General features: G+C 34.0%; 1 protein-coding gene across 3 annotated transcripts in view; it reads right to left on the bottom strand.

Moving 5' to 3' along the window:
• The window catches only part of LOC100313656 (myelin transcription factor 1-like protein), a 69,615-nt gene that overhangs the window by 19,141 nt on the left and 25,296 nt on the right, over positions 1-25,178 (bottom strand). For all 3 annotated transcript variants that reach the window (XM_085492650.1, XM_085492649.1, XM_085492651.1), the window contains 9 exons: positions 21,348-21,460; positions 18,824-18,884; positions 18,291-18,312; positions 17,984-18,046; positions 11,817-13,114; positions 4,546-4,687; positions 3,050-3,090; positions 2,704-2,731; positions 126-188 (listed from right to left, as the gene is read on the bottom strand). In XM_085492650.1, the coding sequence (XP_085348776.1) occupies positions 126-188; positions 2,704-2,731; positions 3,050-3,090; positions 4,546-4,687; positions 11,817-13,114; positions 17,984-18,046; positions 18,291-18,312; positions 18,824-18,884; positions 21,348-21,460 (1,831 nt within the window). The remainder of the gene's footprint in view (positions 1-125; positions 189-2,703; positions 2,732-3,049; positions 3,091-4,545; positions 4,688-11,816; positions 13,115-17,983; positions 18,047-18,290; positions 18,313-18,823; positions 18,885-21,347; positions 21,461-25,178) is intronic.

The raw sequence follows: 25,178 nt of genomic DNA, 5'->3' as shown, positions 1-25,178 counted from the left end.
TTGACTACAGGTCTTCTTGGTCGAAATTGAAATATGAAAAAGACTACGTAGTTTTTTTTTTTTGTGACAAAAAGTTGACTTTGACAGTCCTAAATTTCATAAGAAAAATTGTGTGGAACACAAACCTTCTGTGAGAGTTTCTGTTACTGTTTACATGGCCTCTACCAGTACAACCTGGAGTGGGACATCTATAAATAGAAAACAAAGAAATTAAACATTGATAACCTGGACTTCTCAGATGCATGATTATAAATCCTCATCCTTCTAGCTATTACAAATTTGGACGTATTGGCTAGGATAGTGTGAACTCCTTAGCTGTCTGGCTGGTAAAAGCTAACTCCTCAGATGCCTGGCTGGTAAAAGCAAACTCCTTAGCTGCCTATCTGTTAAAAGCAAACTTTTTAGCTGCCTATCTGTTAAAAGCAAACTCCTTAGCTGCCTATCTTTTAAAAGCAACCTCCTCAGCTTCCTGGCTGTTAAAAAGTAAACTCCTTAGCTGGCTATCTGTTGAAAGAAAACTCCTTAGCTGCCTGGCTGTTAAAAGGAAAATTCCTTTAGCTGCCTGGCTGCTAAAAGCCAACTCCTTAGCTGACTGGCTGTTAAAAGCCAACTCCTTATCTGCCTGATTGTTAAAAGCCAACTCCTTAGCTGCCTGGCTGTTAAAAGCCAACTCCTTAGCTGCCTGGCTGGTAAAAGCCAACTCCTTAGCTGCCTGATTGTTAAAAGCAAACTTTTTAGCTGCCTGGCTGTTAAAAGCCAACTCCTTAGCTGCCTGGCTGTTAAAAATAATCTCCTTAGCTGTCCATCTGTTAAAAGTAAACTCCTTAGCTGCCTGGCTGTCAAAAGTAAACTCCTTAGCTGCCTGGCTTTTAAAAGTAAACTCCTTAGCTGCCTGGCTGTTGAAAGCAAACGCCTTAGCTGCCTGGCTGTTAAAAGCAAACTCCTTAGCTGCCTATCTGTTGAAAGCAAACTCTTCAGCTGCCTGCCTGGCTGGTAAAAGCTAACTCCTCAGATGCCTGGCTGGTAAAAGCAAACTCCTTAGCTGCCTATCTGTTGAAAGCAAACTCTTCAGCTGCCTGCCTGGCTGGTAAAAGCTAACTCCTCAGCTGCCTGCCTGGCTGGTAAAAGCAAACTCCTTAGCTTCCTGGCTGTCAAAAGCAAAGAAAGTTGGGCTCTTAAAAACCTTAATTTCTTAGCTATATAACTTAATCTCTTAAGCTCTCAAGTTGTCTTGTCATTAGTAATCTGAAAACAGAACTCCCCAGTCAACAAATTGCTCATCAGCATGCTTATACCGTACACCCCAATACTGTGAAGAAATGCATTCAAGTTTAGGGGAAAAAACTACTCTGTTCCTGCCTTGTTAACCTATGGAAAGAAACTGACTTGACTTTAAGCTTGTGTAATTTTCATCCTACTACATACACTGTAACCTCAATATAATGAACACCTTTATAATGAATTTCCTGATATAATGAACACATAACATGTCCCCCGCTCACAACAAACCCAATGTATTATGTGCTTCATTATAGTGAACATTTCACTATAACAAACGAATTGCATGCCTCCCAAAGAGTTCGTTATAACGAGGCTACAGTGTAATCACAAATATGTCAAGAAAATGTGCTTCTTGTTATAGAAAAAAATAGAAAATAATTAAGTGATGCAAACGACAAAAACAACATCAATTTTTGTTGTTGGCCTAATATGAACTGCATTTCAACTGTAAATGCTTTCTCTTATCAACATTAATATATTCAGCACGCCATCTTTACAACACAAACAACAGCTATCCCTCTATATTTCTAAATATTGGCGATGAAATTTTTTCACGCTTTTCTTTAATATTTTGCCAAAGATCGTCGTCAATTTAATAGCAATACGGTTGATGTAACAGTGTGTGAAAAATTATTTTAATAGACATTTGTTTAAACAAATTGTTGTTTTGCAAATCAACTAAGCACCAACCTAAAATACACTATGAATTGATCAGTTTACAGTATTAGACTACGATTGCTGTGCCAGTATATTTCAACGTATTTTCTCTTAATGCTTCTTAAAACCAACAAAACAATGACATAAATAAACTGTAGATAAACATAGTGGCTCTAGTCCTCAGTTTTAGCCTAAATTTGAAATAGGCCTAAACAAAAATAATGTTTCAGGTCAGCGTGCACCACCAACAAATGTGTGGGTCGATTTTCGCGAATACTTTAGTTGAATTTTACTAAACCTGTTGAGTATTTCAATCTCATCTTGAATAACGTACAGAGACAAAGTCATGAAAATTTTTTAAATGAACAGAAAAGTTTAGATTAGTGGTAAAAATAAATATATCATTTAATATACCAAGCAATGGTTTGCTAATTCCTAATCCAGATACATCTGCTTAATTTAATCTAAAAACCAATAAAATACACTGAAATTCTGATCAACAAGAACCATGTTGCCCTTATGTTAATCAAAAAACTAATAGCAAACGTTAAATTTCAGGTCGACTTGCGTGAACTATGATGCACATAATTTAAACTAAACTGAATTTACAAACTGATCTACAAGAACCACAGCATGCTTATGTTAATCTAAACATACACTGATTTTTCACATATCACATGTCAAAGACAGAGGTCTCCTACTACCTACAGTAAGAAGAAAAGAATGAAGAAAAGAACGAGGAAATGAAATATCGATTTATCTTACTTTAAAACATGATCATGTTGCGCCAACACTGAAAATAAAACAAAAGTGAAATTAACTTTAATTTGTAAAACAGAATTATTATATTTAAATCATCACAAAAGACTCAGATGGCAAGACTATGAATAATTGTAATCATTAACATGACCATATAAGGCAATACCATCATGCACCTGGCCATATATGGAAACCATTAAAGCCAGCCAAAACCATATATGGAAATTAACAAATTAGTGAGAAAAAAACAGCACATGGAATTTTTGAGGAACAAATTGAGAAGACCATATCATGCAGAAGTGAGAAGAGGACAGTTTGTGAAGTGCAAAATTCAAACAGAAGTCAAACTTACACTCAGGGGGTATTTTGTCCTTATGAGGACAGCCAGATAAACTGTAACAAAAATAATTACATTTATTATTCGTGATGCAATCAATACTGGTCACATGACTGTCATGTGACTATTTCCCCCTAAGAACATGCATGTTGCAGATAAATGATATTAACATGAAAACAGAAAGACAAAAAACACGGCAATATTAAAAGCACAGAAAGAATACAACAATTTGCATATTCAATAAAGTGTTTGGTGTGAAATTTATTACTTTTAAACAACCTGAGGATGAATCATTAATTTTTATCTTAACACAAAATAGACAGTTGCCACGACAACTGGAGGTGAATACACATTAGCCTGACAATTATTGTAGTTTTATCAGTTTAATGATCACCTCACTATATCAGTATCCTTACACTTGTATAGGGACTATAGAACACGCTTAGAACCAGATTTTTTTCAAACAATTACTACAATTTTTCTCATCTTTGAAATTCATTGTAACTCCAATAATGCGATGAATTCCAGATTAAACTTTTTTTTATTGCCTTGAGTGTAAATACCATATCTGCTCTAATTGTAACACTTACGTAAATGACAGATGGATGTCTATGGTCAAATAATTCATATTTTAACCTTCCCACCAAAAGTTCCCTCTTTTTATCACAAATTCACAAAAAAGTCCCGTTTATAGACTGCACTTCCCTTCAGAAGATCGGGACAAAAATAGCAAAAAATTTTTGAGTAAAAACTGAAAATTTACTCAAATTTTGTCTGTTGACTCAAAAATTATGGTTCAATTCCAAAAATATTGAAGAATATAAGAGAAAAAGTGCAGAAAAATTTTTGGTTAGAAAGTCTGGTAGTGTAATGGTGATACAATTCTTAGTTTATATATGTTTTGATTAGAGCAGAGTACAGTACACTACTAATCTGTTACATTGCTTGAATGAATCAATACAATATCGGACGATATGAAGATTTTTTTTATACATGGGTGTATCTTGATAAATTATTTACATCCCATGTTATTAAGAACTGTAAAATACAGAATGATGATGTCATGTTTCCTCGACAATAGACGTATTTTATAATAAAGAGCAACACAAAAAGGTTGTTTTTATTTTTCGCAACTATGTTTTAGCCCAGTCAAGTGCACTCCAGTAGATAGCGTCATGCACAGATCAGTTGGATCGGAAATACACAATTATTTGAAGAATACGGCAAAAGTATGTTACTCAGACAGTACGTGATATTTGTCTACTCTTGTGCATTGTCTTCTTGCGTATCGTGCTTTATTAGAAGTACGACAGAAGCATCTTTATAATTTATGCAAGTACCTGGGTTATTAATAGAGCAAATATGATACCCCTGTTTGATTGTCTTCTAGCATATTGTTCGGTATCTCGTATAACCGCACACTATGATGTACACGTTTGCAAAACACTTGCGGCCATTGCAAATACTAGTATGATTTTCATCTAAGATGACTATAATAAATGTAACTTTACCTTCTGTGGTGAGAATATAGTCCGGTCACATGACCAAGCCCATTACAACCAGGAGTGGGGCATTTGCTTTCTTTCCCTTCAGACATGGGGGGAGGTGGTAACTGATGAGTAGGTATCTTGTTTGGAGTCATCATTCCATCAACTGCAGAAAAGAACAGAAAAGTTTATTTCATTAAAATGCATGCAAATACAACAGTAAATGAGTAAACTATATTTGTCTGGACAATGTTAGGATGGCAAGGGCTTCTGAAAGTGAATTCCTGACAATTTTGTATTCACTTCCTCCATGTTCTATTTAGTTTTCACTCGTTATGCTTCTAGGTTACCATAGTTACCTTTTTTTTAAAGATAAAACAATAAATTTTCTAATTCATCAACATTTGATAACCAAATTTTCTGTTCTAGATTTTCTGTTCTTTTTTGGTTAAATTTGAGATTTTCTGGAAAGATTGGATTATTATAAAATTGTTTAATGCCAAATATAGTTCAATGAATTGTTAGTTCACTATAAATTTCATAAACTGTTCAAATTTTAGTTACAGAACATAGCAGGATGATGCTAGTGCAAAGAACTAATAAAACACTACATTTTTTCTCTACTTTTTCAAAAATTTCAAAACTTTTATCCAATGAAAAATTAAGTCCATTTGGTCAAAATAAACACAGTTACAATTATACAAATGACTGGTGAAGAAGATAGCCATTGTGAGGCCAGACTTTTTTTACTTCTTGTTTTTCGAGTTTTTATAAGGCAATTTTTTTGAGGAGGGTGGAAAAAAATTAAAATTAATTCTTTTTTTCCATTAGATTTGTGTGATTCTCAAAGAATTGTAAGTGAGATCATTGATCGGAGAGAAGAAATGAAATAAAATTTAATTCCATGTATAACCTTGTTTCTCATCTGTGCGAGACTTCAGTACTTTGATCATGATACTCCCACGGAAATGCAACTTGGATTTGTTATAAGGCGGGCGTTAAAAAAATGAAGATAAAAATAATATTTGTTAGCAATTTTTTGCGCTTACAAGACGGCGGGGGCGCGAGAAATTACGCTGAAATAAAATTTTATTTTTATTTCATTTTCAGCTCCTGTTCATTCGGTGGGTTCGTGAAACAAGGGATAATAAAAGTCTGGCCTGACCGTAGAAAAAATTAATGTGGCAGGAGTGAACAGTACCTCCATCTCTGAACACAGTAATATTAACGGCATAAATGGAGATCAAGGTGAATGGGGATAACGGAAACTATACTGACAACGATTTCACAAAGTACCAGATACAAACTACCAAAAGTAAAGCAGCAATGAACACAATTTTATATTTTCTCCAAAAATAAGATTACGTGTATTTTAGTTATGGAACAGGTTCAATTCAGAATAACTACAATTTTAGTGAAAAACTACAGTAATTTGTCATCCATCCAGCCTTTCCTGATGTTATTCTTTCCAGCTTTTTCAGACCTTACTCTATCTCGATGCTAGGCTGGAGATTGCATAAGGAAATAATAGACACTGTAAACAGGATATACTGAAATTGCATTAATTATTCATTGGGTTTTAATTTCGCTGATAAGTAAAATCCAATAAATTAAATCTATGTGAACACTAAAAATAACAATAAAACTCACTGTTTCCTTGACATATTTGACACAGTGAATATGCTCAAAACATCAAAATAGTGGTTTTACAGTACGCATCATGCATGAAAAGTATTTGCATGACGAATTCTCCAACCTTGACAAGTGATAATGGAGATGTCCCACCAAGTGTTAATTGTTAAAAAATATAGGAAACTAAAACTACCGATCAATGTTACTGTAAAATTCTTTATTTTAGCAGAAATTAATTTTCCCTGAAAAAACATTCGACTGTTTTGTTTTAAGTTTATTTTCACTTACTTTTGACAAGTGGAAAAGTAAAATATAGGAAAAAGGGTATTTTAAATTGATTTTGTTTTCACCGATTCATTGCTTCAGCGAAAATAGAGTATATGTATGATTTATATCAATGCATTGTCTTTATGTTATAGAAAGACAACCCTGCAATATGTATATGAATAGAACATCCAAACGTCCGCTATAAATAAAGACAATTTTATTGAAAATCTAAACTGCTTTCTCTATGTTCCATACAATTTTTGGAGCTGAAAGTTTTTGAAGCGTGATCGATACGGTAACCATATGTTTGTGGAAACATAACAAAGTTATTGTGGCTTCCATGGTAACAGGTGTGATAAAAGTAAACTATACACAGTGGGAGATTACAGGCAGCAGATTGCATCTTTTTTTTTTTATTTGGTACAATGGAGAGGTTTTTGTTGTTTTTTTGAAGGTGATGGGTTTCGCCATTCCGTCCTGAATCTTGAATCTTAATTTAAATATTCATAAAAGCTTTTCTTTTACGTCAATTGAGCTCTATGTTGCTATGATTTAAAGGCATATTCAAAATAACATTCATAAATAATAAACGGGCTACCAGCATTTTATTTCTCATTCAGCCATTTCAATCAAAAATAACTCTAAACCACATCACTCAGTTTTGAATTTAAAAAATATTGATAAAACGAGAGTGAACGTTCAGAGAAAGCTTTGCTATTATCAAGTGGCAATTTAAATATTTTGGGTGATTTCATCAAACAACTTTTAATAACTAACTTCTAAATCTGATATGTATGATCCAATTGGACTAAAATATTATAAATAATGAATCAAATTAAATTAACAATGTACTATATCTATACAGCTGAGAAATTGACAATTCTATAAATTTAACAGCCAATCAACAAATTACCAGTAAACGATATACACATGGCAGGGTGAGTAAATCATCAAAACCATGCATTGTTCGTTTTTCGAACAGACATCTGAAATCAATAAAACTTTATTATTCCATTTTTAGCTCCAGAAGAATTGCATTTTGCTCCAAAAAATAAAAGCAAGATGAATGCAATGTTGTTTGCCTAAATAACCACAAAATCAGTTAATTTTGCACAATAATCAAGGCCATATAAACTTTTCAACACTTTTTTTTATTATATTCTTCAATATTTCTGAAAACAACTCTAATTTTGAAGTCAACAGACAAAATTTTAGTAAATTTTCAGTTTTTAGTTAAAAAATTTGGCTATTTTTGTTCGAACCTTGTGAAGGTGTCGCACGCAGTTATCTAACATGAAAAAATTTCACTTTCTTTATGATGTTCTCTAAGTTAGATTGTAATTCCAGACATTGTTTTGATAACCACGAGTTGAGCCCTGAGAGACTATAATGGTTTCTGTAGCAACCGTGACGCTATATCCAAACGTTCGCTACATTGTTTCCCATTGCGTTCTCGCAGAACTTGTCTGTTTACTGCCCAAAATTCCCACCAAAGTTCTGCCTCGTGTTAGTCGCGTGTCACTCCTAATATGGAATGACAGAGTTATGTTTCGTTTGTATGCGCCAATCATTAGCGTTGTTTTATTTTTGGAACATTTTTGGCATGATATATTCTAGAGTACAAACACGTGTTTAGCACTTCTCCGATTAGCTGTCACCGAGACAAATGCCGCTCTAACGTTGACAACTACATTAACCAGGCAAAGCACTGTTGTGAGAAGCCCGATTCAGGCCGTCGCTGTAATTCCTTCTATGGTAGCTTCGCAACTTGATGCTTGTTATGCACACCCTCCTTTCTATGCTCTCTACGATGTCAACTCCTCATGAAGCTATTATTTAACGATCTATATTTTATACCAAGAAGTATTTGCTGTACAACGTATTGATGTTCATGCTGAGTATAAATAAACCAGTTTGAATTATACCTCACGTCTGTTCAACTCAAGAAAACACAACGCAATCGATGTCCGTTTCAATAACAATTCCGCATGTTTAATCAGTTCGTTTTATGTGACGAAAGGAACACCCCAACGCCTAGTTTTGCGATATAAACTTATCCACCACAGAAAGGAAGTGCAGATTATAAACTATTTTGTGGATGAGTACACTTCTATAAAATGTAACGTCTATGCAATTGCTTTAAGTTGTGAAATAGCAAGCATTTCAAGTGGCTAATACTGAAAATGTTTCAAAACAAACAATACGAAAGTTGAGTTCAAGAGCCTGCATCATCATACAGTACTAACACAAAACCATTTTTCCACAAGTTTTCCCGCCAAAAAAAAAAATTTTAAATCTTTTTTTTTTTTTGAAATTGTGCAGAAAAATTAATGTCAAAAATTATCAATCAATATGATACAACAACGAATGGTTTTATTGCGAGTACAATAAACTGAAGAGATTGTTTTAATAAATCATACCTGGTACCATTTTGCACTTTAGAATAGAGCTCAATTTAAGTCAAGCCATAATGCTTTCCCAAGGACATGGCTAAAGTACTAAAATGTCCATTGCCTTGGCATACATACATGACCAGGAATCACTATGTATAATCCCCGATCTACTTGATTTATCATTTATCACACTCAGTAGAAATGTATAAAAAACCCTTCTAAACTTTTTTTTGGTGGTACCAGTTTAATATTTAACATTAAAACAAAAGTCAGTCTTTTTTTCATATATATATGTACATATCCTGCCACTTTTCGCCAGGATATTTGGCGGGGTTTAAAATAGTGCAGACTAATATACAATATAAATAATATAATATACTAATCTAACTAACTTGGGTATTGACTCAACAGAATTTTTTTTATTTAAAGAGTTATTTGTTAAGGCAATATTCTTAGTCTTATAAGCATACACATCAATCCAAAAAAAAAAAAATGTTCTTAGCACAGTAAAAGAAATTTAGACAAATAAATATTTTAAATTATGAGAAATGAAAGCTCACATTCATTTAGTCCCAATTCATCACACGCGGCTAAAAAACGGTTATACGCACGAATACCGTAGTCGTTATCCATCTCCATCTTGACGGCAACGTAGTTCATCCTAACCACTCGCCGATCTGACCCGATATGTCTAGTTATCAACTTAGCAACTGCCAATCACAGAAAGAAAAGTTAGACCGTATTTTTGTTTTTTTCAGCCGGCAATCCACCGCTCTAAAATTGGTAGATAATTGATATGGCCATACGGTGCACGCTACACAAGCAACAATAGAGCCCTGCACAAGCCTGACAACTCATCCGACCAATTTTTTTCTCTCTCTTACTATAAGTTTTAAATCTCCATATGCTCATATGTCATCAACTTAAAATACTAACCAACTAAGCTTGTCAGTAATCCAACCCCTCTTAAAAAAAAAATAAAACAATCACACTCTAGTGGGCACAATATGCTCCCCTAACTTTTTGAAAAAAACAAACAAAACACGACACATATAGTTTTGATTTTTTTTTTTTCTTTTTTAAAAAAAATTAAAAATCCCCAACCTGAGGAATTATAATATATTAAAGTAAATTAAAAAAATATCGGCTTGGGCAAAATTTTCAGTGACTAGATTTACATATCAGCTTTGGACTAAAATTAATTACCAGTAGTAGTAATTATCGTAGTTGAGGGATTATGTCGTCAGCCAGCCACACACCAAATTTTAACAAACAAACAATATTTTTCCCTTTTGAAGAAACAAAGTTGTGAGATGCAAAATTTATGAAAAAACAAATTCAACTTATTGGTTCGCTGCCGCATTCAATATTAATTTTTCTATCAGAGAAAAAGTGTGACAATGTAACAGCAGTAACAAGACCGGCTATTGTGCAACACACCGATGACAAATCATGCACAAACCATTTCATTGGTGATTACTGATCATCCTTTGCATCTTTTACAAAAACATGTTTTTCTTTTTATTAAAAGAACTCAACCACAAACTTTTGTAACAAACAATAGATTTCCGGCCTAATTAGACAGCCGCAGCAAGCATATTGTTATGGTATGGTAATTAAACCACAGCATAAATGGTGTACAACATATGGTCTTAGGCACTCAAGGGTAAATAATGCCCAACTTAAGGGGTCTTGTCAACAGTCGGTCAGGGATGAGTACAATACATGAGGAGAGTTATGATTGGTTCTTAAAACATGAGGAGAGTTATGATTGGTTCTTAAAACAGGAGGAGAGTTATGATTGGTTCTTGATACATCAGTGACATATTAAGCCGCCATTGTGAACTTTGCATTATCATTTTAAAAGTTTTCTTTTTAGAACAGTACAACTTAATTCCTTCTTTTGGTTTGTGACGTATGGGAAACAAGTTTATCTTCATCATTAACAGTTACGTGCATATAAAAATTATATTTAGTGAGAGCTGGCAATCAGAGGGGAAATTTATGATTTCGTACTGAAGCTGTTATGTTACAAGTAGCTTTAATTATTTAAGAGTCATTTTTACAAATTTCACGATTCAGTGAATATCGCTAAATTTTCTTAATGTAACGGTAAAAAAGTCTCAGCTGTCTTACAACAAAAATGTCAGTGATTTTTGGAAACTTTGCGATAAAATCTTATCAAACGGTGAAAATTATGAACAGAGTTTTATTTGTAATGAACTATAATAGGCTACTTTTATGACTTAAATGTCACACTTCACAGAGAGCGGTGAATACTGAAAATAAAACAATTTTCAAGAATATAAAAATAATTTTTTTTCTATTTTAATAATATCACAAGGGACCCGACAGTCAAAATAGCTGCACTGTTTTTATAAATGAAACAAAGTTGATAATGTTCTGTACAATGAAAAATTAACTATTACAAGTGTTCCCACAATGCTCTTGCCATATCACTACCATGGTATTTGATTGTTGCCATGGCAATTATAATGTTATCTTGTTACTAAATGATGTGCGTGTTTCGGGTAACTCTCCCTGCCTCATCTGAGTCTAAACACAGACACAGAATCTGATATATTGAAAAAACTCCTTGACAAACAAGCTGCTCTGTGATTGGTCTGATTGTTAGGTATTAATATTGAATAGCCAATCAGACACAATCTTGAAAGTAGTTTTGCATTGACTGTAGTATAGTGGTTGTTATGGCGAACCCATGATTGATCGGTCACATGGTCAAATCATTCCCTGGATTGAATTCCAAAAAAGGGTCTACCTGTCTCTGATTGGCACGCCAATTTTAACACCCAAATAACCGACCAATCAGGAAACACCATGAATTGAATAACACGTAATTGAATGCTGAAGCAACTAAACAATATCTTTCTGCTAAATTTGCATAACAAAATATAAAGAAATAAATCAATTCTTCTCGCTGAAATAAATAATGAAAAAAGATAATTTCGAAAGAAGTTGGTGTATGGAATAATATTGGCTTACCTGGTTTTGTGAAAGTAGTGTTGTTATTATTGATGTTGGTCACTGAATGGGTTGATGTTATAGATGAACCGATTGAAGAGTTAACCAGAGATGACAAACTGACTGGCTTATTAAGAGTAGTGAAAGTACCGTTAATCAGACTGGTGGCTGCAGCAGAGGTACTTGACAGTACTTGTAAAGGCGTCTGTTTCACTTCATTTATTATCGACGCAATCACATCAGGATCATCAGCTTCCACTTTAACAGCAGCGATTAAATTTGTCGTGGCGACCGTGGTGGTTTGCGTATCCATGGTGGAACTTGTAACTGTAGTGGTATCAACAGTTGGTATAACACCCTCATTCAAGCATACAATATTTTCTTTCAGTTGCTCCAGTGCTGCTACGGCAACCTCTGCAGTCTCATCGTCCTCACTACTACCAGTTTCACACTGGTTCTCTTTCTCAGCATCCTTGTCACTGTCACCATCATGGCAACTAGCAGGTTCTTCTTTGATGAGAGTCGCTATGGTTTCTTCAGAAGTTTGTTCAGATGTCTGCTCTGCCAATTCTTTGAGCACGTCAACCCCCATCTTCTCTTTCACGACAATATTTTCCGTCTTGGCAACTGTATCTGCTCCATTTTCCTCCCCAACACATTCCCCAACTAAGTCTTCTTTGGTATCTTCCTCCTCAAGATTTTCATCAATAACTAGTTTTGGTTCGTCATCTCCAAGAATCTCGGAATCTTCTATTTCATCTTTATCGTCTTTCTTGTCATCTTGTTCTTCCTCTATGTTTTCCTTGTTATCATTTTGTGTAGCTTGAGCTTTGACCTGACAGTTTTCATTTTTCATAGCAACATCCAATGAGGGCGCTTCTTCCTCCTCTAAGAGTTCTGTCTCCTGATTGAGAAAGGCTAATTCCTTATGCAGGGTTGGCGGATCGCATCCTTCCATTTCTGCGTCTTCAGACTCCTCGCTGTCATCCTCTTTGCTGTCACTGTTCTCCTCGTCCTGGTCACCAGTTTCAGCCTGCTTAGTTTGGTCAATTTCGGCCGTAACATTGTCAATGAGCTTCTGGAGATTCACGATCGCTCGTCGGCTACACTTTACCTGTACGTCCTCATCTGGCAGTGACGACACATCACTGGTAGAGTTTATCTCTTCTGCATCACTTCCGTTCAAAACCTCAGCCAAACTGTCCTCATCTTCAGTGCATTGACCTGGTTTCTTTGGTAACCGTTTCAGTTTACGAGGTGGTTCATTGAAGTCTTGCGGGATTTTTCGTTTCTTAGCAGCCAACGGGCACCCATACACACTAAAACAAATTAAAATCAAGTCAGTCTTTTGTTTTTTAAAGTGAGATTTTGTTCTATGAATATCATACATAATTTGAAAAAGGAAAAAACTAAAAAAAAAATAATTCAAAAAATACTAAATCACATGTAGTCAAAAATATCTCCTTTCAAAACAAAAAACACACAAAAATTTAACGTAACTTGTCTTAAACTCTGATTCAACAAAATAAGTCATGGGAGCACTACCCAAATTTATTTTAATAAAACACTTATTTCAACTGTGTGTAAGTAACCAATAGAGGGCGCTGTTTGACACAGGTACTCATTTAAACAAATAAGGGGTGATCTCATATTCAAACACCTGGGTCAAACCTGGGTTAACAAGACCTGCCCTATTCAGACCTACTAGGCCTACAATATGCAAATTAGTAGTAGGTTTGAACCTAACCTCCAGATTAACTGCCCATTAACACCCCCACTGAAAACAAACAACAGAGAACAAAGAAGATAGACCTAGGTTTTACTTACAATACTGTTTCAGCCTGGTTTCAGTAGGAAAAAAAATAAGATGTATACTATGGAGCTCCATGTTTATACTGAGTGTTATATTTCGAAGTGTTAAGAATTCCAGCAGCGATTTTTTTTCTTTGCAAGTCTTGTACATGTAAATGCTAATAAAAAACAAACTTGCATTTGTTTCACAAATCTATTTACATCATGTCATTTATAAGTGTTATTCAATTTATCTGGAACTAATTACAGATGTGATGGTTTGTTATATTTTGTACTTAAATGTGAATCAAGTGATAACCATAAACCCTCTCTATTGTGATATATATGGTAAATTAATGTTTGAAACAGAACAGGGGAAAAATGCACTAGAATTTTAATGAGCAGCTTCTTAGGATAAATTACTTACGTTATATATATATTTGGCATAGTCAGTAAAATATGTTTATCCATGGAGCGAACTGGTACATTTTGTCCGCAACAAGTACGGTCAGTTTTGTACCAATGTCAGTTCATAAATTCATAGAACAATTTTTTTGGTTAAGTTTGTGAGACTGCGAGTTATCAAAATATGATGAAAGTATTAAATCGACAATGGCAACATTGTTTTCTACGAAGGCATCTGAAAACCACAGTCCCTCTATCACTGTGTCAAAACTAAAGTTGGGGCTAATGCTACGACTCCGGCGCTACAACCACCGTAACATTGTCAGCTGACGGCATTGCGAGGAAATTACGGGTATTTACCGCTGCCGATATCTTACTTTTCTGTGACAAAATGCACACATTTCAAACCCCCGGTTAATTAAAAATAAACGATTATTTTAGAAAATACATCGAAGCACAGTGCCTTGAGGGACTGTGGGCGAAGTAGGCAGCAAGGTGTTGTTTTAAACACCGCAGAAAATCATGCACTCAACGCAGCCATCTTCAGATACCTCAATCAGAATTTCTCCTTGTCACCCAGCATGCATCGATTGCGATATCGCAACATGCACTGTGTCGCCTTGGGCGACGGCCTTAGGTACAAGGCACTGAATGAATAAGGTAATTTCAGAGGTCAGGGTTCGTTTTTTATAAATAATCAGCGCGAGTCCATTTAATATAATTTTCTGTTTTGATACTTCGTGTCACTGGCAACTGAATAAGAAAAAATGCAAATAACCGATGTGCAGCAAATCAAAATAAATTTTCATGGCGTACGCTGCATTTGTTTTTCCGGATTTTGCAATGCCGCATCCCTGAAAGAACTGTTTGAAAATTGAACGCGCAACAGTAGTAAAGGCTTGAACACAGTAGCGTAAGTCTCAAGTGCAACTTTGTATCAACAAATGTTCGTATTCTGATACTTATTAGCTGTCAGAGACACATATCAATTGTCCAGCCCAATGAAAAGTCTGATTCACGTCCTCTGCTCAATTTGCGACTCGAGCATAACAGTTTATCAAAACAAAACAATTTATTCAGCACGCTGTTCACCGATGTATGAAAGAGTGTTTTTTTTTAGGCAAGACACACAGTAAAATGACTACTGTACACCAATAAATCGACACATTTTAGAGATCAGTTTGAACCGCAGTTTTTATGCAAATTCGTGCGGCCGTCCTGAACCACACTGTCTATTGTTTAAACTTCCAAACCGCAAAACTTGGTTTTGTTCGGGCGGTTTAGCTTTTTGTAGGTTTGACCCGCATGTTTGAATATGAGATCACCCCTCAATGATAAATAAGTAAAAACAAAAAAATTACAATAACTAAACTCTAGAGGGCAGGAGAATGAAACTGATATCCACAGATTTAATCATTGTCATGACGATATGTGTACATGAATATAAAGGTATTTCACCTTAATTTGATAGTTAAACAACATACTCTATTTTGTTTCATTTTCATATACATAAATTTTTTCACGTAGTAAAATAGAAAATCTGAAAAAACAATAACATTTGTTTTACAGCTAACAGCACAATAGCGACAATATTTGGAATTTGAGTCAAATTACATGTACCTATATCAGTATATTGACATGCTCAATGAAGCTTTCAGCTTGTATCACCTAGATTATGCTTTTTAAAGAGAATACTGTAAAACATGTCTTTTTCGCGAGCTTGTCTTTTTAGCGAATTCAGCGAGAGAACTAATTTAAGATGTCGCTAATGACTTCATTATAAATTCAAAATGGCGACCAAGCAACGTCTTTCTCCACACACACATTTTATAAACAACACAGATCAAAGAAAGCTTAGAAAGAACTCCCGTGTGCTGAGAGTATTGGAGACACATTCAAAATTAATTAAAAATTACTTGAACTTGAGATGTTGATGGAAACGCAGAAAACTAATTATGCAAATTAGGTAACTAATATGAACAGATTTAAATGTAAAACTAATAAGGTCTGCACAATGTAACAAGTTTCATTGAAATGTGATTAGAACCAAAATAATATTAATTATTATGCTAATTAGAGAATTAATATGAACAGATTTTAACCCAAAATTAATCAGGCTGTCTATTGTCCTAGAGCACTTATGTACCAAGTTTTATTCAAATGTGATGATCAATACTTGAGATATCAGTATTAATTAATTATATTAATTAGGTGATTAAGAAGCATAAATATTTACCAAAAACTAATATGGTGTATAGTCCTAGATTCATTGAAATGTGATGGGTACTCTTTAAAAGTTTCATTGAAATCCAATGAGTGGCTTTTAGACATCAGTGCAACAGCCATAGAACAGCAAAAAAATTAACTAATTATGCAAATTAGGTAATTAATAGGCACAATTATTTATCCCAAAATTAATCAGGTCTCTGCAGTCCTAGAATATCTATGTAACAAGTCTCAATGAAATGTGATGATTAGTACTTGAGATATCAAAAGCTGAAAATTAACTAATTATGCTAATAAGGTGATTAATATGCACAAATATTTACCCAAAAACTAATTAGGTCTCTGCACAGTCCTCAAGTAACTATGTATCAAGTTTCATTGAAACATGATCATTACTACTTGAAATATCAAAAGCTGAAAATTAATTAATTATGCAAATTAGGTAATTAATATGTACTGATATTACCCTAAAAACTATCAGGTCTGTGCAGTGTCATATGACATCTATGTCCCAAGTTTTATTGACATGTTATGATTAGTACTTGAGATATCAGTGGAAAAGCCGAACATTGATTAATCATTATGTAAATTAGGTAATTAATAATATTAACAGATTTTTACCCAAAAATAATCAAATCTGCGCATTAGTTCAGAGCATCCATGTGCTAAGTTTCATTGAAATCCAATGAGTGGTTCTTCAAAAATCAGTGAAACAGTCATAGAACAGCTTAAAATCAGTTAATTATCATGCAAATTAGGTAATTAATATTCATAGATTTTTACCCAAAACTAATCAAATCTGCGTATTGGTTCAGAGCATCCATGTGCCAAGTTTCATCAAAATCCAATGAGTGGTTCTTCAAATATCAGTGGAACAGTCATGGAACAGCTTGAAATCAGCTAATTATCATGCAAATTAGGTAATTAACGAGCATGGATTTTTACCAAAACCTAATCAAATCTGCGCATTGGCCCAGAGCATCTATGCACCAAGTTTCATCAAAAACTGATGTATGGTTCTTGAGATATCAGTGGAACAGACGGACACACATACACACACACACACACACACACACATACACACATACAGACACACTAACTGCAAAGACTCCCTTTTTGTGCTTCGCACACGGGAGTCATTTAGCCTGTAGCTGTCTTCTAATGAAAGTTCTTAGTACATAAATTTATGTAAAATGTACTGTAATGTACATGATACTTTCCCAATGGTGATACCTGCATTCCTAAGTCTTAGCAAACTCAATTATGAAATCAACATTGAAAAGTAAAATGTTTTCATTACGTCACAGTGATTTACTTTAACCTTTTAATATTCATAGATTTTTACCAAAACCTAATCAACTCTGCGCATCATCCCAGAGCATCTATGTACCAAGTTTCACGAAAATTTGATTAGTGGTTCTTGAGATAACGGTGGAACAAAAAAAGTGACATACATACATACATACAGACATAGACAGGGTAACTGCAAAGACTCCCTTTTGTGCTTCGCACACGGGAGTCAAAAACGTAATAATCTGGAGCGCTTCCTTATTACACTTGACAGTTTTACTTTGTTTTTATGGACAGACAAGTATTGTGAAAACAAGAAATCAACAAAGACAAGAGAGATTTGCTAAATCAACATTTCGCTATTACGTCATTTTACCACAATTCGCTAAAACAGTATGACGTTTTTTCAACATGTTTTACATATATATTATTAAAATAAAGTAAAAAATTATTTTTGATGAAAAATGTGCACAAACCTCCGATGTTTGAGGTGCTTTCCACTGATGTGGCCACAACCATTACAGCCAGGGGTAGGGCAGCTATAAGCAAACAAAATAAAAGTAGTAGTGTTGCAGTTTGAATTGTAGATGTAAGTCAGACCAATTGCATATTTTACACCAAAAACATGAACATTGTTTCATTTATATCATATGCCAAAATGTAGCAAATTATGTATCACCATGGATACCAGTGATAATTGCAAGTATAGTAAAATGACACAATATCCAGAAGCTTGGACTGGATTTATTATATTCAAATATACTTAATGGAGTTTTTGCTTACCCGGAAATTTCCTGCACTGGTTCTGAAGATAAAAAAATAAAAAATAAAACTGTAATGACGGGCGATAGCAAATAGAATTGTTCTGGAGGCGACAGAAATATATTTTTTCAATAATGTTGAAAGTTTTTTTTTTCCATTATTTTTACAGACTTTCTGTGTTTATTAAGAAATTCAAAAAAAAAAACACAAGAAAAATCTTTCGGTTTTTGTAAACGTTGATCATAATTTTGAATCATAATGATATCCGTGCCATTCTGAATTGATGAAGAAAGAAAAAAAAGATGCGTAGCTGATAAAACTATTATGATAGAGGGACTGAAAAGAGCAGCAATGAATAAGGTATGTTGTAAAAAAGTTGTGTAATGCAAGGCAGAGTTCAACAATAAGTAATCTGGAGTTCGTTGAACTCGTTTTAAAACTAGGTCAGAATCATCATCATCATACAGGCAGGCAGAAGATTTTTTTATTTTATCACGCTACGACATGACACCGATTGCGGCATTTGAGAGTTACAAGTTGACATTTCTTCATACCTGGCGGGCCTTTAGCTCGTGTCCGGAGTCGTCTGTCTTCTAATTCACTTATCAGAGATTCCTGCAAATAACCATACAGATAATAATTCTCTTTTTTCAATACTTCCTTAAAATTTTGTATTAAGATGAAATATTTGGTTGGGAAATAAAATATGGAATTCATTCAGTTAAGAATTCCAATGAATTTTTCACAAAATTTTGGGAAAAAATTGTCTCTTGTCTAATTAAAGTGCCTGTGAAATGGCTGCTATTTTCACTCCTAAAATTATCAATTGATACATAAATATTATTCATTTTTATGTTTCTAAGCATGAATTATTTGTTTTAAGTGAAAAAATGTGTTTTAAACTCGGTCTACGGCAACTTTATTTTTGTGTATTTTAAAACGAGGCTCCTTATTTAGCTTCTCATTTGCATACAAAAATTCCCCTTGTGACGTCAGAAGGGGAAGTCGCATGGCAGCTTGCATTGCCGATACGTGTAAATAAGGCAAATTTCTTGTGCAGTTTTCTCGTCTTTGACTATATTGTCACTTATGTACTTGTTCGTTGAGGAAGAATGGACCATAATGAACACATAGTATCAATTTTTGTTGCATGGGGTTGAGTTAGATGCGAAATATGTCCGTTCTGGTGTAGCTGGTCACCGTGATCGTCACCGACACCGGCGCACGTTTGTACACTGTCGCTGGACAAAATAGAATTTGACGTCGGAATTATCTCGTTATTTAGCAGGTTACTAGGCACGTCACTACACTGTTTTATTTCATCGATCGTCTGAGTAAAACTTTCAAAATTAAAATAAAAGAGAACATATTTTGACATTCTAAACATTAGACTATAGTGATCACTATAAAATAATTTAAAAAACGACAAATAACAGTTACTAAAATATAACTGAACTAGCTTAAAATTCACACATTATTATGCAGATGAGCTCATTAATATGCATGGATGTCAACCAAAAACTAGTCAAATCTGCGCATTACCCCAGACAAGCTATATACCAAGTTTCATTGAAATCCGAACATTGGTTCTTGAGATATCGATGGAACAGACACACACACACAGACAGACACACAGACAGACACACTAACTGCAAAGACTCCCTTTTTGTGCTTCGTACACGGGAGTCAATAAATGACAGCCGCGTGGAAATAAATTGACATTTTGTTGAAATAGGTGAACGCGTCGGGTCACGGCGAGGGCAAGTGCGATAAAAGCGGCGTTTAATTGGATAACAAAAATAATCAAGATCGACACACATACAGATAAATTCAGAGTGGATTCGAGTTATCGTGATCCATGGCGTGATTGTCATAAACATCATATTAAAACTTTATTTGGTGGAAACACATTGACCAAGCCCGGATTCTTATTTCATAAATTATTACGCAGATCATGGAGCTAAGCTCCATGCACAGATAAAGCTGCAAGCATGGAGGTAAAAAAGAACAGAGGTGTGAATTCGACATTCAACACCAATCACCAAACAATTCAGAAACTTTTATCCTTCGAAAATGAAAACAGTTAACAGTGACTGTGTAAGGGCTGTGTAATTTCCGGTTTGTCTGACGCTTCGTTTTCGTGTCACTGTCAAATTATTGCTACCTTTTACTTAACAGGGACTAAATGGTCTATATAAAACGATAATCAGGATCGCAAAAAAAGTCAACTGATTTGAAACACTTGCCGGACGTCTCTCTCTCTTCTGAAATCCGCCTCGGTGATCATGGGCTGGTCCGGAATCTATTTCTTTCAAAAGTGTTGCGCCAGGTTTACGTTGTCAACGTTTCTCTTTAAACCTAGTCGTTTTTTATGGACGAGGACAGTTTTTCCCCAAAAAAGAATCCAAGTTTAAGTGATGTCGCACCTTCGGATCGATTAGAAACGTGTGAATACATACACTATGGCTATATGTTTCACTGTAACTGCCCACAACACAACATCTAAAAACTCTCTCTCAAAAAAAAAAAAATAGACAAAAAACAAGAAAAAATGCCGACCGAAAAATGTATATCGTTTAAAAGTATACTGAACGACCAGTGTTATTACGGCTCAGGGGTATGACTTCCTCTCAAATTTTGTCATTTGGTGGCGCACTTTCGGCGAGAGTCGGAAATCCGGAAACAGTCGACCGTTTCAAGATAGGTGGGCGTGGCTACAACACGTGAAATATCCCAAATTTACTTGGATACGAGTAATCATTTTCAGCAAAAAAATCAATAACTACCCTTTTCAGTGGGACACAGATCTAAAAAGGGAAACGTAAGGGTGGGCATTGCACAGGCACTTAAAAGGAGGTTTGATTACAATTTAAATTTTTTAATTTATTTTTCACGAATGCATGAAACCTAGAAACAGATGAGCGCCCTCTATAAACAGCAACAAATATTTGTTGTTAGAAACACAGATGTTTTTCAATTAACTTAATCACAACATTTCATTTTATTAACTTGAATACAGTAACAAATCCGACTGCCAGATCTCATACTGAGGTGATATTAACAGACTGTATGACATACCTTACTCATTTCAGAGTTGTCCTCTTTTGAGATTGGTTTGTTTCCACAAGTGTCTTTTTTTTCTGCTATGCGCCCTCGGGGAGTTTTAGAATCAGTACTTACAATTTCATCATCTGGAAGAAAACAATGTTACAACAGTCAATTTGATTGGCTAATATATTTTTATTCCTGTCAGCCAATCAGAGGTTAGATGTCATAATGTGATAGTCATCATGTGTCTGTTTGATGAGAGTTCCCATGTGATATAACATGCATTATAAACATCGTTTCGCAAAATTTGAAATTTTTACAGCACAACAACAATTGCCGACTGAAGTCTAAGGTTTCACTGTTTTTCAACAAATCCAAGCAAACTTTTGAGATACTAGTTTGCAATTGTTTGATATGAGGTTGGAAACATTTCATTTTGAATACATTCATGTAGTTGACATGTACGTTAATATAAACTTGTTACCACGGTGATACTACATGTAACCTTTGACCTTACCTAGATCTAAGAATTACAATTTGACTTGCCTTAAGCCTATCTATGAGACATTAGAGTCTTAGAGTTCACTGCAGTTTAATAAGGGAATAAAAGATGATGTACTGTCTATTATTACATGATAACTGGAACAGGAATGTACATAATAAGGCGTTTCGCCCATTATTTGAGCAAACATCTTTGTCTGTTGTAATGCAATATTGGGCAGTAAGGAGCCCTTTACCAATGAAATGTCCAAAAAATTGCATATCCAAGAAATGAGGATTTTGACAGTCTGGTAAGAGCCTTATTATCTCTTGTATGCCAGTTACGCATTAAAATAAAGATGCATGAAATATGTGTTCAAATTCTACTTTCCACCAAAACATTGAGCAATCAACCCAAGGGACTGACACATAGGCCTTCAAGATAATTTTTGTTGAAAAATGTCCAAAAAGCAAATATTGACTAAACAGGTTGCCTAGGTAATGTGATCAGACAAGCAGAAAGCAAAATTACAACACAGTTAAAGTAAACATTTGTTTAAATAATAGAAGGGGAATGTATGGCTTCTTTTGATGAGATTAAACTGCTCACAAATTACTAGATAGAAAAGACTTACATAGTTGAATTATTTATTTACAACTCTTAGAAAGATGGATTTTGCTGCCACATATTTACAAATTTTTTAATAATGGGTAATTATGGACAAAATGGACATAATTTACGATTGATTTGACGAAAATTGTTGGAAAAATTAGGCGGGATTATTTTGGTCAAATGATAAACTAATAAGGTTTACAGGAATCATAGTGTATATTATTGTAAAAGATTTGGTTAGAATTTATTTTCGCTTGAAGGGATAGATGTTTCTGTGAAAATAAAACTTTTTTGTCTATATTTTACATTCAAAAATCAGTGAAAATAAATTCCATACAAAACCGTCAAATATTCTTTTCAGTTCAATACAGCGTATTTTACAGTAATATGGAATTTATGGAGAAGCATTTTCCTTCAATCTGTATTTTACAGAAAACCCTCAAAAAATTAAGAAAAAGGTTAAAATAGAATATTATATCAAAAACATAAATTAAAAAAACAAATATTATAGGCTGATCTTAAGATGACAACAAACAAAAATTTCCTATAGTTGCATGCATCAAAAATAGCACATAATTATACAGAAAAACAGGAATACAAAAATGGTGCAAATTTTCCTCACAAAAATAAATCCATTTAAACAATTCAAATTAAGGAATCCATTTTACAAGAGGATAAACTCTTTTACAGCTGGGACCACCGGTTTATGCTAATTACTAATTACACAACCCTTTCACATGCATTAAGAAAACAGGCCAAATAATAAGAAGTTTTCAAGCTTACAGATTATTTTCAGAATCTTTCGACATAACTCGGGCGGAATATTTGTCTAATGTTTCTGCCACAGCTTGTCCTGACTAATTCCCACACCTGTGACAGTTGTTGCACTTTTTATTTTATCCAAATATTCAGTAAGGTCATAAAACTGATAGAAATGAAACAGAGAACACAGTAGGGACAACGATAGATAGAAGGGGAACTGTTATTGGACAAGATTTGTAACAAGGCAGGATACAACCAATGGAGAAAGAGTGCACATACTCATTTTGACTAATACTACCGTCAATATTGATAACTATTAAGACAAGTCAAAAAGATTTATCACCACAAACATATTAGAGGCAGAACAAATAAATTCAAATATTACAGGAGTACTATAAATTATAAACAACAATGAAATACTTTGCGAGAAATAATTTTCACTGAAAATACTTTTTGTGCGTTTTGTATGGCATTTTTCACTGATTTTTGACAAGTTGAATGTAAAATACAAGAAAAAAGGTATATTCAGTGGATTTTTTCACTGAATCTCTCCTTCAGTGAAAATAAATTCCAAGCTGAAATAAATATTTTACAGTTGTTTAAATGCTGAACAAAAGTACTGTACTAAAGCCTCAAATTAGACCAATTAAACCACACTCAATGCCCCTATAGCATAATGGAATGTTCCACACTCACAGTTGCCATAGTGACCATCAATTATTAATCATCAGGGATTTTCATATTGTGTTTGTAGATATAACACGGTTCATTACCCGATCCATTGTCTGACAATTCTTTTCTAATTGCATTCTCATTGTAGGACAGACGGGTTTAAAAAAAAAAAAAAAAAAAAAAAGAAACAAGAGGGATTTCTAGTCGATTACAGATTACTTAGTTTCAAATAAAAATATCAGCAATGGTGGTTCAGTTTATTTTCATCAACCAAAGAGAATACTCTGACATCTGACTTTTAATACGAAAAGAGCAGAATCCAAAAAAAAATATATATAACGGGGATTACATGTCCATGACACACAGATAGCATTTTAAAGATGCATTATTTAACGCCAGTTGTTACTTTCAATGACATTTTAAAATTTTTGACACACAACCTTTGGCTTGACGATTTAGAATAACTGATTTTTTTTAAAAAGCTAGGGAGTATCACAATCCAGAGATTTTGTATTCCCTAGCATGTGCAAAATCTTAATACCTGGAAAAAAAAAACAAACTTTTAATAACAAATCTATACCAGTTTTTATTCACCACAAAAGTATATTCAGAAGATTAGAGCATTGTCTGACCTTTCACCTTTAATGACCCACGCTAAAAACTAGGGGCTTATTTATCGTCAATTGCTATTTTAAGTAATGTAGCAAACAGAAGTTAAAAAGATATATGTCAACATTAAATATTTATATTTTGTCTGTAGTTCATTTTCCATATTGAAGGAATGACTACTATTTGTATTTGGAAATAAAAAACTGTGAAAATGAAATGCATTATGGGATATTTAGCTGAATTTATCCAATGAACAGTTACCATATTTAGCTTTAAAATGGTTAGCAAATTTTCAGTATTTTTTCATCACTTTCGACAATTTTGTTCTTAGACGACATGCAATATTAATATTTACTTGTCATTTTGTTCAAATTGGGTAGAATTTTTAGTTTTTCTCAAAAGAAGCAGGCATATTTCATACTATTGTAAAAAGAAAGTTGACAATGGCGATGACAAGCATCAGGAGAAGAGCTACCAAACAATGTAGAACTAATTTGAATACTAACAATAAAGATCTGAAAAAGAAGGGCCATACATGAGCTGACAACAATGACACAGTTTGTAATGTTAAATTAATCTGTTTAAAGGCTTCACCACCATTGACAACTATCATAACACGACATAATGCAGTCCTCCATTTGGTCTTCCTATGTCCACAAAATATATTAAGTAAAATAATGTTGGTTAAAAATGATAATTTGTCAGTTTTTGTTCATTTAATTTTA

Source organism: Saccoglossus kowalevskii, chromosome 18, assembly GCF_978046115.1.
Source record: "Saccoglossus kowalevskii chromosome 18, keSacKowa6.1, whole genome shotgun sequence".
Classification (NCBI taxonomy): domain Eukaryota; kingdom Metazoa; phylum Hemichordata; class Enteropneusta; family Harrimaniidae; genus Saccoglossus; species Saccoglossus kowalevskii.
This window is presented reverse-complemented; position numbering and strand designations above follow the sequence as displayed.